Source organism: Ruditapes philippinarum, unplaced genomic scaffold, assembly GCF_026571515.1.
Source record: "Ruditapes philippinarum isolate M1 unplaced genomic scaffold, ASM2657151v2 ctg3524_1_1_1_1, whole genome shotgun sequence".
In the NCBI taxonomy this organism is placed as follows: Eukaryota; Metazoa; Mollusca; class Bivalvia; order Venerida; family Veneridae; genus Ruditapes; species Ruditapes philippinarum.
The window spans coordinates 143,706-164,366 of NW_026852478.1; the positions used below are offsets into that span (position 1 = coordinate 143,706).

General features: G+C 33.5%; 1 protein-coding gene across 2 annotated transcripts in view; it reads right to left on the bottom strand.

Moving 5' to 3' along the window:
- The window catches only part of LOC132714517 (gamma-aminobutyric acid receptor subunit beta-like), a 32,350-nt gene extending 25,701 nt beyond the window's left edge, over positions 1–6,649 (bottom strand). The window contains exons 1-2 of one of the 2 annotated variants that reach the window (XM_060697422.1): positions 5,015–6,649; positions 4,323–4,477 (exon numbers count right to left, since the gene is read on the bottom strand). In XM_060697422.1, the coding sequence (XP_060553405.1) occupies positions 4,323–4,477; positions 5,015–5,159 (300 nt within the window). In that variant the 5' untranslated portion in view covers positions 5,160–6,649. The remainder of the gene's footprint in view (positions 1–4,322; positions 4,478–5,014) is intronic. The other variant, XM_060697416.1, reaches the window with a different exon arrangement.
- Positions 6,650–20,661: the final 14,012 nt, after the last annotated feature.

Sequence of the window (20,661 nt, forward strand, 5' to 3'; positions counted from 1 at the left end):
GGTCATTAAAGAGCCCAAGCAAATTTGGGTTTGATAAACAACAAGGTCTGGTCCTTAAGAATGTTCTGTTATAATATGAAGTTGATCCCTTCAATAATAGCAAAGTTACAGTCAGTTACCGCCAAAACAATGAAAATTTCAATAATTTGACCTTCAAAGACAATGTCATTAATGAGTGAAGGTCAAGGTCTTTCGGTATATTTTTTAACAGTTATCTTTGAAGATTATTATGTTCAAGTTTCAAGACAATCCATTCAAAATAACAAAGTTACAGCCAATAATAGCCAAAAAAATGAATATTTCAATAATTTGACCTTCAAAGTCAAGGTCATTTATTAGAGAATGTCAAGGTCTGTCTAGTTATTTTTAAGGGATATCCCTGAAGATAATTATGTTCAAGTTTGAAGATAATCCATTCAAAATAACAAAGTTACAGCCAATAATAGCCAAAAAAATGAAAATTTCAATAATTTGACCTTCAAAGTCAAGGTCATTTATGAGTGAAAGTCAAAGTCTGGCTGGTTATTTTTAAGGGATATCCTTGAAAATTATTATGTTCAAGTTTGAAGACAATCCATTCAAAAATAACAAAGTTACAGCCAATAACAGCATGAACAAGCAAAAATTGGACTTTTAACCTTGAAGGTCAAGGTCATTTATGGATGAAGGTCAAGGTTAGTGTGGTCTACTGGAAGGTCTTGTCCCAAGAGTTGTTGTGGCCAAGTATGAAGACAATACACCAAGAAATAAAAAAGTTATGATCCAGGTACAAGTTTGCGGACGGCAACGGCATCGGCAACGCCGAACCGACTATAACAATACCTCTACTTTTTAAAAAAAAAAAAAAAATAGAAACATTACGCAATTTCCATAAAAAGAAACATTACGCAATTCTATAAATAGAAACATTACGCAATTCTATAAATAGAAAAACTGTTGTTGTTGTTGTTGATGATGATGATGATGATGATGATGATGATGATAGATATGTATATGTATATATATATATATATATATATACACACACACACACACAAACCAATAAATATATAATTATGGTCATTTAATGCACAAATCTGAGAAAATTCAGTAATTTAACCTTCAAGGTCAAGGTCATTAAAGAGCCCAAGCAAATTTGGGTTTGATAAACAACAAGGTCTGGTCCTTAAGAATGTTCTGTTATAATATGAAGTTGATCCCTTCAATAATAGCAAAGTTACAGTCAGTTACCGCCAAAACAATGAAAATTTCAATAATTTGACCTTCAAAGACAATGTCATTAATGAGTGAAGGTCAAGGTCTTTCGGTATATTTTTTAACAGTTATCTTTGAAGATTATTATGTTCAAGTTTCAAGACAATCCATTCAAAAATAACAAAGTTACAGCCAATAATAGCCAAAAAAATGAATATTTCAATAATTTGACCTTCAAAGTCAAGGTCATTTATTAGAGAATGTCAAGGTCTGTCTAGTTATTTTTAAGGGATATCCCTGAAGATAATTATGTCAAGTTTGAAGATAATCCATTCAAAAATAACAAAGTTACAGCCAATAATAGCCAAAAAAATGAAAATTTCAATAATTTGACCTTCAAAGTCAAGGTCATTTATGAGTGAAAGTCAAAGTCTGGCTGGTTATTTTTAAGGGATATCCTTGAAAAATATTATGTTCAAGTTTGAAGACAATCCATTCAAAAATAACAAAGTTACAGCCAATAACAGCATGAACAAGCAAAAATTGGGCTTTTAACCTTGAAGGTCAAGGTCATTTATGGATGAAGGTCAAGGTTAGTGTGGTCTACTGGAAGGTCTTGTCCCAAGAGTTGTTGTGGCCAAGTATGAAGACAATACACCAAGAAATAAAAAAGTTATGATCCAGGTACAAGTTTGCGGACAGCAACGGCATCGGCAACGCCGACCCGACTATAACAATACCTCTACTTTAAAAAAAAAAAAAAAATAGAAACATTACGCAATTTCCATAAATAGAAACATTACGCAATTCTATAAATAGAAACATTACGCAATTCTATAAATAGAAAAACTGTTGTTGTTGTTGTTGATGATGATGATGATGATGATGATGATGATGATGATGATAGATATGGATATATATATATATATACACACACACACACCAATAAATATATAATTATGGTCATTTAATGCACAAATCTGAGAAAATTCAGTAATTTAACCTTCAAGGTCAAGGTCATTAAAGAGCCCAAGCAAATTTGGGTTTGATAAACAACAAGGTCTGGTCCTTAAGAATGTTCTGTTATAATATGAAGTTGATCCCTTCAATAATAGCAAAGTTACAGTCAGTTACCGCCAAAACAATGAAAATTTCAATAATTTGACCTTCAAAGACAATGTCATTAATGAGTGAAGGTCAAGGTCTTTCGGTATATTTTTTAACAGTTATCTTTGAAGATTATTATGTTCAAGTTTCAAGACAATCCATTCAAAAATAACAAAGTTACAGCCAATAATAGCCAAAAAAATGAATATTTCAATAATTTGACCTTCAAAGTCAAGGTCATTTATGAGTGAAAGTCAAAGTCTGGCTGGTTATTTTTAAGGGATATCCTTGAGGATTATTATGTTCAAGTTTGAAGACAATCCATTCAAAAATAACAAAGTTTCAGCCATAACAGCATGAACAAGCAAAAATTGGACTTTTAACCTTGAAGGTCAAGGTCATTTATGAATGAAGGTCAAGGTTAGTGTGGTCTACTGGAAGGTCTTGTCCCAAGGGTTGTTGTGGCCAAGTATGAAGACAATACACCAAGAAATAAAAAAGTTATGATCCAGGTACAAGTTTGCGGACGGCATCGGCAACGGCAACGCCGACCCGACTATAACAATACCTCTACTTTAAAAAAAAAAAAAAAAAAAAGTCTCAATTATACAATTATGAAAGAATTTCACACCTATTATTCGAAGCCAGACTAATTATTATTTGAAGCCAGACTAATTAGCGCAGATCCATTCGCTGACCGGTCGACTTGTGAAAAAATATCAACAGTCATGCGTGTATTTAGACAATCATGATAATTACTCTTTGTGTGTTCTTTAATCAACTTAAATTACCGAAAATGAAAAGCTTAGTGCACTGTGTCCAATTTTGTTACTGTTGAGGATGACAGCAATAATTTTCATACATACAGTATATGTGAATTTGTCAAAACATCAAAAACATTTTTTTTCATTAATTGTAACGCTACAATTGAAAATACCAGAGTTTAGCTGTAAATACCGTAGTGACAACACAGCCATTTTTAAGGCTTTGCGCGAAACGAAACAATACATAATTAATAAATAATACATGGCCTAGAGGGCAATATGCAAGTTTACGAACTGATTGGTCAGACTGAGAAAGGTATATGCCCGAAAGGCCATGTTTTATTTGTTATATTATACCGAATCAAAATCCTTTCATCCCTTTTGTTGCTGACATTTTTACTATAATTTGCTTTCAAATAATAATTTATGTGTTCAGTGTGTGAAATATCTCAAACCTTAGCCGGGTTTATTATTATTTTCAAGCGATACAGGAAACAAATCATGCTCTTCTTTTGTTATTCAATTTTTGTCAAGCAAAAATAACTCCCGAACTTTAACATTTAATATGACGTCATCCAGTCCATATATGAATTATGGACCGCCCCCGGTCTGTATGCGGTTTATGGACCGGATGACGTCATATTTAATATAGAAGGGCGTATGCAAATGAGGTATAATATTGTAGAATAATATGCAAGTCTTTATGTCTTCGATGCCAATAAAATATTTTTTACGCATCTTATCTTTAATATTTATTTTTCTCAGTTGATTGCAGGAAGTAAGTGTGTTGTAAATGGTAGTTTTGCTATGATTGGTCAAAGTGGAGTAGTTTTCGTCTATCATAAAATTCCGATTTCGATTATTCAAACCCATCGATTAATTGAAGTAAATATACAGTCCAAGGCACTTTGAATAAACGGGGTTGGACTGTATCTCTACCAGTTCCTGAGATGAGACGAGACAGGACGGGACAAAGTGATTCCTATATAGCCCCCCCCCACCCCAATAACTATGTTTGGTGCAGGACAAAGTAAGTTTAGAGTACCACATGGTGATAATATATGAACAACAGACAAACTGCAATCACAAAAACTTACACGAAAGCACTTTGTGCCGTGTGCTCAGATGAGCTAAAAAATGAAGTAGCATATATGTACAACATTTAGATTTTTCTTGATTAATGTATTGTTATACTGCGGAAGTAAAACTACAGGTAGCTCTTGTAGATTAGTATCACAATTATAAGTTATAACTAGCCTTATCAGATCTTTTAGCATCAGGTATAATGAAATCTGTATCATCTGGAAGTGTTGTTTTGTTGGTAGACCTAGATAAAACATCCATTGTTTGCATGACGCAATGCATCACCTCAGTGTTCCTGTCTACAGACTGCACAAGTCGACCAAACAGAACTAAAATATAATATCAGTATGTAATATGTCACATTTTATTGTGGGTAATTGCTTCTATTTTGAATAAAACTGGTTTTTTTTCTTCTACATAATATATATATCTAGAGAAATTGAATGAAAATGCACAAAAATTTGGATTTTTTTAAGAAATGCAGAGAACAGTTTTGTATATTCCTTATTCATGATAATACCAAATTTACTTTGTAAATGATATCTTTTTAATCATTTCACATTGAGAGCAATATATATCTTATATTTTATCAACTTGTTTCCCTGAACCATCTTATACTGACTGCTGATATATTTTATTAAAATCCACAATGCTTGTCTCCAAAGTGGGAGAACTTGCATCAGGAATGGGTTCATTATAGTTAATTTAAGTAACATGAATTCATATTTAAGGTAAATAGACACTAAACTTTTCTCTCTTTAAAGTAAATTAGAAGTTTATTTTAATGATATATGTGTCAACCTGACCCAGCTGGTATGTTTCTTAGATTTTCATTCTCTGGTACATAAAATTATCTAAAATCTTACCAGTTAACGTACGGTTATCTTCACTTCTACTGGTATCTTTATCTTGCCTACCATCAGACTTAGATCTCTTTGTATCTAATAGATTCTCTTCATTTGGGAAAAAACCAATTGTGTTATTTTTTTTGTTCTTTGGTGAACTCCACATGTTTATGTCTTTCAACTTTTTTTGTTCTGTTGCTGCAAGGTTGAATTTCTCTAATTTTACTGTACTTTAAAAAAAGAGCATAAAACACTACTATTATTAATGCAGGGTTTGGGAAGATGATCTTATGACTCTAGGGATTGTGAATTTGAATATGTAATAGTAAATTATTATACCTTTATTATTTCCAAGTATAAAACAAGCAATTATCAAAATATTGCAAGCAATACAAAAGTCCCCTACTGGTTAGAAATAAAAAGTATGTCAGCAACATTCTGAAGGTCATGGCCACTCAATTATGCCATTGTGGAAGACATGAATGAACTTTTGAGTTCTTTGTCTGTATCATGGTAATATGTTAAGTATCCCTGCCTAGTAAGAAAATTATGTTTATACAACAGATAATCAAAAGATCAAATTTTCTCAGGATGAATATATATAACAAATGTTTCAACTTTTCTCTATTTGAAGTAAATCTGTTTGGAACCTTCCTGGCTGTAACCAGAAAATAACATTTTTAAAAGCAAAATACTTAAACTAAAGAGGAGATAACTCTTGAAATAAAATTGCTATACTTATGAACCTTCTCTATTTTAGATACCATTTATAGTAACAAAGAAGACAACTTAAAAAATATATAACAATTTTCAAATAAATTCCAAGTTCAAAATGAAAAAAATATGGAAACCCCAAAGCCCTAGACTTATAAATCTCACATAAAATTATGATGTAGGTGTTGATAATGAACATGTATTTGAAATTTGAAGAAATATGAAAAGTTATCGAATAAATAAAGAAAATTTGAAGTTTAAGGGGGAGATGACATTCTGGAAATATGGATGCTAGATTTACAAGAATTTGTAACAGAGTTTCCAACGTCCCCCACCTCAGGGAAGTTTTATATGAAGCATAAAATTGTGCTATTTCAAAAGACTGAGGTATTGATTTACCTGGGACTTTCAGTGCAAAATGCTACAATAAATTTATTAAAGAAATAAAATGAAACACGGAATTTAAAAATCTATCATGTTTGACTTTGACCGCTAAGTGTGACCTTGACCTTGGAGGTAGGGGTGTAAGTGTTTTGCATGACATATCGTCTTATTATTGTTACTATTTGTGAACTTTAAATCCCTTGAACTATGAAGAAGTTGTAGATGAGACACAAAATATACCATATAACAGATGATGTTAATCTTTGACCTCTAAGTGTGACCTTGGAGGTAGGAACCCATGTTTTGTGCCTGATATATTGTCTTATTATTGTAGTTATTTGTGCAAAGTATTTTTAAAATCCTTTGATCTATGAAGAAGTTATGGACTAGACACAAAATATACCCTATAACAGACTATGTAGTCTTTGACCTCTAAGTGTGACCTTGACCTTGGAGGTAGGGACACAGGTGTTGAGCATGACATATCATCTTATTATTGTGACTTTTTGTGCCAAATACTTTCAAATTTCTTGATCTATGAAGAAGTTATGGACCAGACACAATAAACATATGAGCCGCGTCATGACAAAACCAACATAGTGGGTTTGCGACCAGCATGGATCCAGACCAGTCTGCGCATCCGCGCATTCTGATCAGGATCCATGCTGTTCGCTTATCAACTCTATTACAATTAAAGAAACTGATAGCGAACAGCATGGATCCTGACCAGACTGCGCGGAGGCGCAGGCTGGTCTGGATCCATGCGGGTCGCAAACCCACTATGTTGGTTTTGTCGTGACACGGCTCATATATATAACAGACTCTGTTAACCTTTGAACTCTAAGTGAGATCTTGACCTTGGAGGTAGGGGTGCAGGTGTTGTACTTGACATATCATTGAGTCATTGTGCGACTATTTGTGCCAAGTTATATCCCTTGAACTATGAAGAAGTTCTAGATCCGACGCAAAATATACCCTTTAAAAGACTATGTTAATTTTTGACCTCTAAGAGAGACCTTGACCTTGGAGGTAGGAATGCAGATGTTGTGCATGACACATCGTCTTATTTTTGTGACATTTTGTGCCAAGTATTTTCAAAAGCCCTTGATCTATGAAGAAGTTATGGACCAGACACAAAATAAACATAATTATAACAGACTCTGTTAACCTTTGACCTCTAAGTGTGACCTTGACCTTGGAGGTAATGGTGCAGGTGTTGTACTTGACATATCGTCTTATTATTGTGACTATTGTGCCAAGTTATTTCAAAATCCCTTGAACTATGAAGAAGTTCTAGATCGGACACAAAATAAACCCTTTAATAGACTATGTTAATTTTTGACCTCTAAGAAAGACCTTGACCTTGGAGGTAGGAATGCAGATGTTTCGCATGACACATCGTCTTATGATTGTGACTATTTGTTCCAAGTATTTTCAAAATCCTTTGATCTATGAAAAAGTTATGGACCGGACACAAAATATACCTTACAACAGACTATGTAAATCTTTGACCTCCAAGTGTAACCTTGACCCTTGAGGTAGGTGACCGGTTGTTGCCCATGACACATTGTCTCATTATTGTGAACAATTGTGGCAAGTATTTACAAATCCCTTCTAAGATAAGAAAGTTATGGACTGGACACGACATATACCCTCAAATAGACAATGGTGACCTTGAATGAGCAAGTGCGACCTTGACCCTGGAGGTAGGGGTCTCGCTGTTGCCCATGACACATCATATTATTATAACAAACATTTGTGCCAAGTTATTTCAAATTCCTTTGATAAATGACAAAGTTATGGACCAGACACGAAAGTGTGACGGACAGACGGACGGAAGTTCTAACAGGAGAGTAATAATGTGGCTTCTCTATTGTTCTTTTTAGCCACACAAAAGAAAATAGCCATATAAAAGCATTAAGGAATGAATGACAGCAAAGAGAAAGAACAGTTACCTCTTGTCCCTCTAGCCACATAATTACTGTCCTGTGAGTGCAGACAGACAGACGGATGGACAGATGGACGGACCATGCCTATTTCTATATCCCCCTTTTTTCTTCGAAAAGGCGGGGGACAATAAACCTTGTCATATTATTTAATTTTAATATTATGATGTTTGTAATAATCCTTTGAGAAATAGAGAAGTTATATTAAACTAGAAATGTGTCCATAGGACACGGGTGCCCCCAAAGCGCCACTGTTCTGTCAATCTTATGACTCTAGGTCAAATATTTTTTGAAAACTAAAAATCTTTTACTAAGTAAAGGGCAAGAACTTTACAAATACTGAATAAATCCACAAGCAAACCCCAAGATGCATAAGTACACATGCTTACCAACATTCTTGTAAACTTTCAGGCCTACAAGTGAAATACTTTTTGAGCTATGCATGAACAAGTTGAAAATTGCAAATTTATACTACTGTAAGTCAAGGGCAATAACTCTAACAAAACCGAAATAAATCCACATGCAAAGTCCCAGGTGTATAGCTTCACAGTGATGTGAAACATTTTTCCTGTAATTTAGTGATGTTGATCATTATTCCTGTAAAGTTGGTTGATTCTAACTCAAGCACACAAGGAACAAATAACAACATAATAACATTACTAAGTCAAGGGAAATAACTCTAAATATACTGGATAAATCCACAAGCCAAACCCCAGGTGCAAAACTAAATATGCTGAGCAACCTTCACGTAAGGTTAATGACTCTATGTCAAATCCTTTTTAAGTTACATGGGACACAAGTTGAAAATTGCAAAAATTTTCTAAGTCAAGGGCAATAACTCTAAAAATACTGGATAAATCCAGACAAAAATACCCAGGTGCACAACTACACATGTTGATCAATATTCCTGTTAAGTTTCATGACTCTATGTCAAATCCTTTTTGAGTTACATGAGACACAAGTTGAAAATTGCAAAATTTTACTAAGTGAAAGGAAATAACTCTACAAATACTGTATAAATCCATACGAAAATACCCAGGTGCACAACTACACATGCTGATCAACATTCCTGTGAAGTTTTATGACTCCTAAGGTCAAATACTTTTTGAGTTACATGCGACACAAGTTGAAAATTGCAAAATTTTACTAAGTCAAGGGCAATAACTCTAAAAATACTAAAAATATCCAGACGGAAGGACGAACGGATGGAAGTATCGACGGACGAACAAGGGTAAATCTAAATGCCCGCCACTAAAGTGGGGGCACAAAAATAAAGTTTCCTTTTAAAAGAAAAGGCTTGCCCAGCTGTGCCATCATCCAATCCCTTTAAAAATGTTTTTTTTTTTTTTGAAAAACTTCCTAAATCAACTCTTTATGATAAAGAAATAATTACATTGTATATAAAAAATAATGACTTGACCTTATATACCAGTAAAAAAACAAGGTACCTATGTTTTAACAGGTATAGAGGGTCAATTTATTATCACTATTTTTATTAATTATTTGTATATCATAAAGGGTTTATTTAGGATTTTGTTTGCAAAAAAAGAGTTTCAAGACTTGACGAGCACCTTTGCCCATTTGTGCCACCAGTGGCATGCAAATTTGGACAAAAGAAGGACCAGAAGTTCACTGATTATAACTAAACCGGAACATGCTGATGATAACAGTAACAACTTTTTTTTGTAAAAAACGAATATTTTTTTGTCAAAAAAGACTTGAAATCTATTCTCTATTGTATAAAACTAATAAAGAAAATAATCAATCGTAAAAATAAATAACTTTGGCTCTCCCACGTGGAGGAAATAAAAGTATCTATCTATCATACTGAAAGGAAACAAGTGGGTACATTTCACTTTTCACTTTTTTTCGCAGAAAGAGTCATTCATTTTGGCAGTTGCTAATTTCATTTAAATAGCAGCTTTATAGACAAGTAAATGCACTAAAAGGTACCAATTAATATGCATGTATCAACTATGTTACACCTATTACAGGGACGTAGCTAGCGTTACTCACCTACGCATGTGCGTAACATTGATCCAGGAAACCGAAAATTCAAATATACTAGAAACAGTGAGAAAACTAAAGGGTATTGGCGAGGGTGGTGTTGGAGGGTTTAGAGGCATGATTCCAAAATTTGTTACCTCTAATTATATTATTGATTCCAATATAAATATAGATCTTCGAAGTATTTAGGCAATAAGTTCCAAAAATTAAATATGAAGAGTATTAATCCATAAAGAACTATATGAAGCATAGGACCACCTTGATCATGGTAATATACTTCGCCCTACATCCAGAACAAGTTGATTTCTGTATGTCAAAACAATTGTGGAGACCTGCAACGCCACTCCATTTGTTGGCTTCATCGCCAACTAGGCCACGGATGCGGCGCCCATGGAGCAAGCAGCTTTTGTTCCTAGGAACAGATCAACTTTATATTGAGTTTCATTTTTCATTTATGTGTTTGTTTGCTTTTGTATATCTCTTCACGTTAAAACACATTTTAAATACCTAAAGTAATTTTGTGTTGAACATTGTCAACGTCTTTATAAACATATCCATACAAAAATAACATAAAAAAATGACATAATATTATCATAGATAAATCACAGGACGTCGCTTGTTATAACCACGTTTTTTTCTGTCAAGAATAAGGGCACATTATGCCCCAGAAATAAATAAATTATTTCTTCTTTAAAAAGTAGAAACATCATCGAGATCGAGTTTTAAAACATTTAAATAATGGTTTCAGAGCATGTTAAATGCTTCTAACATGAAGAAAGTAGCGCTTAATGTGAAATTATTTGTCATAAAAAGAGAAGCAAAATTTAAACAAGAGCACCGCAAGGCAGAGCATTATATGCCCGAAAGTGTTTTTTTTTAGTAAGGATGAAGCATTTGTAAGACATGGGAATTAGTTGTTCATCCTATAAAATTTTACAGCTGAAGGTTGATTAATATTTAAGTTACAAATGACCTTAACCTTTGACCTTGTGACCCAAAATCAATAGGGGTCTTCTCTCCAATATGCACAATCATACTATGAAGTTTGAATAATGTGGGCCAAATGGTTCAACTTAAGTTATGCTCTAGCAACTATTTTCAGTATTAAGGTAAAAGTGACTTTGACCTTGTGACCCCAAAATCAATAGGGGTCTTCTACCCAATATGGACAATCTACCTATGAAGTTTGAATATAGTGGGCAAAATGGAACTTAAGTTATGCTCCCGAAACTGTTTTTGGTTTTAAGGTAATTGTGACCTTGACCTTTGACCTAGTGGCCCCAAAATCAATAGGGGTCTTTTGCCCAATATGGACAATCATCCTATAAAGTTTGAATATTGTGGGCAGAATGGATCTTAAGTTATGCTTCGGAAACTGTTTTTTTTTTTTAAGGTAATAGTGACCTTGACCTTTGACCTTGTGACCCGAATATCAATAGGGGTCTCCTACCATATATGGACAATCATTCTATGAAGTTTGAATATTGTGGGTCAAATAGAACTTAAGTTATGCTCCAGAAACTGTTTTCAATATTAAGGTAGCAAATGTAGCAAAAAAAAATCAGTTTTTTGCTATGTGCCTAATAAGTAAATGTTAGCCATGTACGGCCGTTTTCATCAAAGCACCAAGTAACAAAGATTATATCAGATGTTTAAATGCTACGGGAACATTGAGCAAACAAAAGTACATGTCATTTAAGATAATAATCATCGCTACGTTGTTACTGATAACATTTTTAGATTTTAGTTAGTAATAATATTTAAATTGAGAATAAAATCTAACAAGAGCACCGCTAGGCGGAGCATTATATACCGAAAGTGTTCTTTTTTTAAGTGAGGATGAAGCATTTGTAAGACATTACATAAATTAAATGAAGTATTACCTCATTCTTATAGCAAGCTTTCTATAAACTTTAAATATTGTGGGCCAAATGGAACTTAAGTTATGCTCTGGAAACTGTTTTAAGTTTTGAGGTAATAGCAACCTTGAACATTGACCTTGTGACCCCAAAATTAATAGGGGTGTTCTACCCAATATGGACAATCATCCTATGAAGTTTAAACACTATGGGCCAAATAGAAATTTAGCTATGTTCTGGAAACTGTTTTCAGTTTTAAAGTAATAATGACCTATGACCTTGTGACCCAAAAATCAATAGGGGTCTTCTAGCCAATATGGACAATCATCCTATGAAGTTTGAATATTGTAGGCAGTTCTGCTCTGGAAACTGTTTTCAGTTTTAAAGTAATAGTGACCTTGACCTTTGACCTTGTGACCCCAAAATCAATAGGAGTCTTCTACCCAATATGGACAATCATCCCATGAAGTTTGAATATTGTGGGCCACATGGAACAAATGCTCCGGAAACTGTTTTCAGTTTTAAAGTAGTAGTGACCTTTACCTTTGACCTTGTGACCCCAAAATCTATAGGGGTCTTCTACCCAATATGGACAATCATCCCATGAAGTTTGAATATTGTGGGCCAAATAGACCTTTAGTTATGCTCCGGAAACCATTTTCAGTATTTAGCTAAAAGTGACCCTGACCTTTGACCTTGTGACCCCAAAATCAATAGGGGTCTTCTACTCAATATGGACAATCATCCTATGAAGTTTGAACATTGTGGGCCAAATGGAACTTAAGTTATGCTCCAGAAACCAAAATGCTAACAGACGGAACTGTTTTCAGTTTTAGGGTAATAGTGACCTTGACCTTTGACCCCAAAATCTATAGGGGTCTTCCACCCAATATGGACAATCATCCTATGAAGTTTAAACATTGTGGGCAAAATGGAACTTAAGTTATGCTCCGGAAACAAATTGCTAACGGACGGACAGACGTTGGGCCGAAATGGAATAAGGGGCCATTTCTTTTGTTATTTTCTATTGTTTAAGAGAGGGCCAATGGCCCCTTACTCTATTGTTACGGAATGAACTCTATTGTTCTCTTTTGTTCTGTTTACAGTTAGATGGCCCCCTATCCCTATTTGGTAGTGCAGACAGACAGACGGACGCCAGGGGGTATATAACATAATATGCCCTTTCGGGCATATAACAAAGTAGTATTTTGACTTCCATACAAAATACTAAATCCCTTTAACTGTATTGAATAATTGCCAAAATGCAACAGTAGAAAAATATGTACCTATATAACTGTAATTTTAAAAAACGTTTTTCTTATGTTTTTGTTTTCTTTTTTTCATTGACACACTTAAAAGTATAACCTTAAAGGTCCATACTATGCTCCAGAATTCTTTTGTTTTTATGTCTCAAACGTTTTTTTACTTTTATAATTTCTTTCATCAGTTACGCATTGGCCAATTATATAATCCCACACGAATATATCTTCAAGATATATTCGTGTGGGATCATTATTAAATTTGATTGAACTCTTTAAAAACAAATTATATTGTGCTGTCGCTATAACTTTTTTCTAACTCTATTTATTTTTGCTAATTTGAATATGATTTGTTGTGTAATAAAAAGAAACTAACATTAGTTGTCATTATATAAAAAATCTTAAACTCTCATCAAAGGTTTGTAACTTTTTCTTTCATATTTTTACATCAAATTTTGTATCACATGACAACTCATGTGAGATCCTATAAATGTATATATCATAGTACCTGTAATAAAACAATAACATGTTTTACTATAATGGCATTATGTAAAGTCATCACTCTTATGAATTAAAAAAACAAATAACGAAAATTAACTGCTTAACCAAATTGTATATATGATAAATGTTTGATTGAATATGCTTTATATCACACTGAGAAATGAAAAATTGCAATATTTTCACAAAAGCAAAGCACACTTTTCAGTGTGAAATATAGCATATTAAAAATGTAGCAAAAAAAAATCAGTTTTTTGCTATGTGCCTAATAAGTGAATGTTAGCCATGTACGGCCGTTTTCATCAAAGCACCAAGTAACAATAATTATATCAGATGTTTAAATGCTACGGGAACATTGAGCAAACAAAAGTACATGTCATTTAAGATAATAATCATCGCTACGTTGTTACTGATAACATTTTTAGATTTTAGTTAGTAATGATATTTAAATTGAGAATAAAATCTAACAAGAGCACTGCTAGGCGGAGCATTATATACCGAAAGTGTTCTTTTTTTAAGTGAGGATGAAGCATTTGTAAGACATTACATAAATTAAATGAAGTATTACCTCATTCTTATAGCAATCCTTCTATAAAGTTTATATATTGTGGGCCAAATGGAACTTAAGTTAATGCTCTGGAAACTGTTTTAAGTTTTGAGGTAATAGCAACCTTGAACATTGACCTTTTGACCCCAAAATTAATAGGGGTGTTCTACCCAATATAGACAATCATCCTATGAAGTTTAAACACTATGGGCCAAATAGAAATTAAGCTATGTTCTGGAAACTGTTTTCAGTTTTAAAGTATTAATGACCTTATAATGACCTTGTGACCCAAAAATCAATAGGGGTCTTCAAGCCAATATGGACAATCATCCTATGAAGTTTGAATATTGTAGGCAGTTATGCTCTGGTCACTTTTTCTCTTTTAAAGTAATAGTGACCTTGACCTTTGACCTTGTGACCCCAAAATCAATAGGAGTCTTCTAACCAATATGGACAATCATCCTTTGAAGTTTGAATATTGTGGGCCACATGGAACATATGCTCCGGAAACTGTTTTCAGTTTTAAAGTAGTAGTGACCTTTACCTTTGACCTTGTGACCCCAAAATCTATAGGGGTCTTCTACCCAATATGGACAATCATCCCATGAAGTTTGAACATTGTGGGCCAAATAGACCTTTAGTTATGCTCCGGAAACTGTTTTCAGTTTTAAAGGAATAGGAATGGATGGATTGATGTCTGTCTAATATAAATATTCATCATTTAAAAAGAGGAACCATTACAGTTTTCCTATTGACATCAACCCTATAAGAGAGAAATTCGTGTTTTAAGACACTATTTTTTACTTCAGAAATAAGTTCATGGGCGCCGCCATTTTGGCGTTCTGTCATTCTCGCAAGACAGACGAGACCGAGATTGTGACGTGTTACACCCACTTCCGGTATAGGTACAACTGAAATATATCTTGATGAAGAACTTATTAATTTTATTGCGTACATTATATATTATTTATGAAAACATCATATGGAACTGAATTGCTTTAATTAATTAATTGAAGACGCCGCGACATTAATTATCATTTGTCCGATATTCAAGCTTGCTGAAGATCCCACCACATGATTTAAGCAATGACTGCTTAATTTTCAAAGATAAACCATAAATTTAATTTGGGTACTATGAGAAACTTCTTCAAATTGACGATATATCCTTTTATTTTGTACTTAATTTTCGCTAGACAAGCTGTGTAAATAGGGTACATCGCCGGTCATGTATCTTTTTTTCCGGTAAAATATCAACTAAATCCAATATGCTGAGGACGCGATTTTCCGCCATTGACGCTAAAAATGAGAATGGCGCAGGAAAATCGGCAGCCAGACTAATATCGTATGAAAACAAAACTGTCCGTTAGGTTAATTAGGCACCCAGTCAAAACTGGTACCAACAGCAACAGGTTGCCCATTCCCCTATAATTACGCATATTCTCGGGTTTATCCAGTTCCCTAAAGCTTTTTTCCACGTTATCTACTTATCAAATTCCTTTCCCCGACAGATACGCATTTCTACTACCGTAAATTTAATCCAATAAAACAAAAAATCATAAATCTACTTAATATTTACACAGATATACATAGTCTTTTCAACTCCATGATATTTAAAATGATTATTGGTAACTGAAAAAAAATGTGTTGTTATTTTATGACGTGCTGTAATTTACTGCAGTATAATTTGACAGGTGTGGAACCTAATTCCCCCTAAAGTCATTCAGTTCACTGATGAAGCGTAAAAAAATAGATATCTATTTCGTCATTAGAATATTTGACATGGGTGATTAACCAATCAGGGCAACATTGTGCATGATCAAAAGGTCTGACGGCACAGAGGCATACAAGGAGCAATAAAAATCGTCAGTACACAGTGTGACAGAAACATATGGTGCAAATTAGGAACAATTAAAATGGACAATGCGCAGTATTAGGCATAAGTAGTAAGAACCAGCAATTGTGTGAATAAATTATGCAAATTAGATTTTTGAGCAGCCAATAAAAATGATTTGCCGGCTACGATTACGATGTGCAGCACCATACGTTGACAGACATGTTAACAATTTACTTTTCAAAAGAGTTGCTTATATTTTTGAAATGTGTACATCAATTATAACATATGTTCACACCTTTAAATTTGAAAGTCAGAATCAAACTGCAAAAATTTAATTATATGTACTATTAAGAACACGTTTTAGTAGGGTTTTTATAACGGAAGTGGCTAGCGTACGGGCCTGTACGGCTAGCCAAAAGTTTTAGCCGTACGACTAGCAAAGACACACTGTATTGGCTAGCCGTACGGCACTTTTCAAAATTTTATGGAAGTCGAAAATGCATATGTTATTTTATGACTTTAAGCGAGGATTTTAACCAAGAAACAGCATTAATTGTCTTCGGATGTTAACTTTTTAGAGATTAATCGCCTTGATCGCTATATATATATCGATCTTTGTCATCGCAAGATGTCGAGAAAAAATAGCCTTTGCTTGCATTTACACCAATTGAAATAGTTTACAAAATTTACAAAATTTTGATAATAATCCTTTTTTGTTTCATTAAGTTTAATTTTCGACATTTTTAATATGAAAAAAAAAACAACAAACACTGAAAATGATTGTTGTTAGGCTCTTGATAATTGCGACAATTAGCGACGGTACTGTATAGAAGTTTGTCCATCAAGGAAAGTTTGCATGTTCCGTGAAAGGCATTCTAAAATTCTATTGTCAGTCCCTGGATAGGTTTTAATTAAGGCTAATTAATTGATTGACTGTGCTTTTATGTTCGATATTTATCTACTGTTTTGAAAATTATATAATTACTTTTGCATTTCACCGTTTTTTTTCATTCAATGTTCTTTTTATTTATTTATTCCACTCCGATCATTTTTTATTCGATCCATGTGCTTAAAATTAACAAAAATGATTTAATAATTCATACAAATAAAACAACAAATGATAAGCATGAAAATCAACAATTTTATAACGTTCGACTTCCATATAATTTTGAAAAAGTGCCGTACGGCTTGACAATACAGTGCGTCCTGGCTAGTCGTTCGTGACTCACGTACGGCTAGAACTTTTGGCTAGCCGTACGTTTCTTTATTTATTTTTTTTTATTATTTTTTTTTTTTTTGATATTGTTACGTATTTTGAACCATAAAAAAACTCCTCTACACCTCCTGTGAAAATTAAATTGTCTGGTCAATACTTTATTATATTAATATTTCCTTACGATTCAACTAGATTTATCATGAATCTAAAGATGTGGGAAATGACATCACGCGCACCTGTTTTTATACGGCCAATACACAAACATGGCCGCGCTTACTGATTTGTAGAAATCTGTGATTTAGCGATTTAAATTTTGTTATCATTCGTTTAATATTATTATTTGGCGGCAGAAAATTTGCAGATTTACTATTTATAGTATTCTTTTTCTGAAATCAAGTTTTTTATTCTAACCTTGTCTTTCCCTTTAAGGTAAAAGTGACCTTGACCTTTGACCTTGTGACCCCAAAATCAATAGGGGTCTTCTACTCAATATGGACAATCATCCTATGAAGTTTAAATATTGTGGGGCAAATGCAACTTAAGTTATGCTCCGGAAACCAAATAAATGAAACTGCTATACGTACGTACAGACTGATGTTCCAACATTTTGGTTTAGGGGCTATTTTCTTGTTATTTCTTTTTTCTTAAGGGCTACTAGGCCCTAACCCTTTTGAGTAACGGAATGAACCTATTTTCTCTTTGTTCTCTTTACTGTATATAGCCCTAAACCAAATGTTTTTGCTGGACGGAGTCGGCGAAATAAGCCATTTCTTTTTATTCTATGTTTAATAAGGGCAATGGTTCCTTACTCTATTGTTAGGATAATTATTTGCTCTCTTTTTCTGTGACAGTTAGATGCCTCTTTCCCTTTTCGGGTATGTGTCGACACACGGCCGGCAGGGGATTTAACAATAGTATCCGGCAATTCTTCGGGCATTATAAAATAAGAAACACAATTATTTTCTGCAATTATAACGTTGAAACTCACTTTGGTTCAACGAGTAGAATCCGTGCTGCAAATATCCCAAAAGTTTCAGTGATTTTTATCCCAATTTCAAAACAACCTTTGGCGTTCTGAAGGGAATATTAGCACCGTAAATCAGAAAAGGGAATGAAATCAAATCCAAAACTGAAATGATATTACCCAACATTTTAGGAAAAATATTCAAACAATTAAATTATGATATTGTATATATAGTGTTTATTACCCTTCCAATTTGTCGCTTTTTTGTTTGTTATGATTGCACACGAAGAAATTGGATATAACCGAGCCAAACGGAAAAAACAATTCCCCTGAGTCCACTGTAAACACATGCGCTGATGGTGAATGCGCATTTACGGCGATTTACGCGTTGTAAAATTCCATTACAATCACTTTTAACTGTCAAATGATAATATTACCCAAGTAGTTAGAATGATACAAATTCCCATATCAGTATGTTGAAAACAAATATGATCTTGTGAAATCTTGATATGAATTTACACAAAGTGCTTTCAATAATCACTCCTTTCCTTCGTTTACATTCTTTAGTACCGGAAATCTAGTATTTATATGTACCGTCATGTTTTGATTGACAGATCGTTACCCTAAAGAATCTGTATTATCTATTTCATTTTACAGCAATGATTGTTTAAAAAATCGTGCTAAATCGGCAGGGAAGGGTATAAACATTATTATTTTGTTTTGATGATTTATGTGAATTATACCTCCAAGAAATAATATACCCTCGGCCTACGGCTCGTGATTATAAAATCTTATGCAGGTAATACATGTTATCCACATATATCACTCAAACCATAATAAACATATAATTTATAGCAGGGGCTATCTATTCAGCTCATATAAGTCGATGCTTTAGTATGGTTTGGTAGGAATCAGAGGATTTTAGGGGAAATATTAGCATTTAGGTAGAACGACTTATTTTGCTATTGGGAAAACAGCCTTTATAGGACCTGTAAATATTACAGTGAAAAATCCCAATAGCATACCACATACAAGCAACTTTTATTTCATCACTTGAGAAGCTATAATAACTTTCTTGGCTCTCACCTCCCCTCTGCCTAGACTTTTGAGAATCCCTCAGAGTATCCCTTAGGGCCTGACGACAGTAAAAAAAAAAAATCGCCGGGATTTTTCACTTTTATTTGCTGACTAGTAAAAGTTACATCATTTTTTTTGCATTTTTTTTTTGCAAATTTTTTTCCTTATTTTAACGTTGAAAACAAATAAATTTTTTAAAAATTATTATCGATCTAGCAATTAAAATTTTTAAAACTTCTCGTTAAATCAAGTCGCAAATAAACACCAATCCTATCAATTACATAAAAAGTTATTTATGATCATATTTCATTCCTTAACTTAAATTTGTTTTTTATGGACCAAAATGGGATGAAATGAATTAATTTAAACATCCTCTAAATGGGAAAAATCAAGGAGCTTCTGGGACTTCGCCCCCTGGACCCTTAAACCAGGGCTCTGCCCGGACCTCAACCCCCTTTAAACCCCTACGTAAACGGGGCGGTAACTCAAATTTCGGCCTAGCTTACGCCCCTGCCTTTAAAATATCTATGGTCAAGGATAACCACAACAAGGGATGCCCATAGCGCACATGGTAAGGTTAATGACTCATCAGCTATTTTTTAAAAAGACAAAAACAATCATAAAAAAAACTCAAATTTTGCGTCTCTTGAAAACGTTAAAGAATTTTCGTTTATATTTATTCTTCCCTTCTAACTTACGCTTTTAATACCGATTTAAATCAAAGTAAAAATGGCAAATTCTTATTTATGAGAACAAACTGGGTATTAACAAAATAACTAAAAAAAAGCTTAGGATTTCCGTAATATTAATTTCGTCTGGACTGGACTGGGTTTTCCCCTTACCATCATAACAAATGTTCAGGGAAACCAAACCGGGAACAACTTTTCCAAAACAAAAGTTGCAACAAGCCAATAATTATTCATTTTCTACAAAAAATCTAAGTTCAAAGGGAATAATTTTCGCAAACTTAAATTAGAGGATTTCTTCTCACACATGATTTCAGTATTATAAGGAAACTTACTTGAAATTGGAAGTAAGACCTTTTAGAAATAAAGAAGTTTTAGATACCAATATTTTTTTTTATGAAAAATTCAAGTTACAAGGAGATAAAATCTGATAAACAAGAGGCCATATGGGCCCTGAGGTCGTCACCTGTTTAACCCCCACACACACCCCATAAGAAGATGTTTTCATGGTGGCGAAATGGTAAGCTCTAAGCTCATCTTTTTTAAAAAAGAAATTTTTTTTAAGAATTTTCTATACAAATATAAAAAAAACAATACACCCCCTAGGGGGGGGGCCAGTTTGACCCCAGGGCTTTTATTGAACAAAATTTGTAGACACTTACTAGAAAAATGTTTCC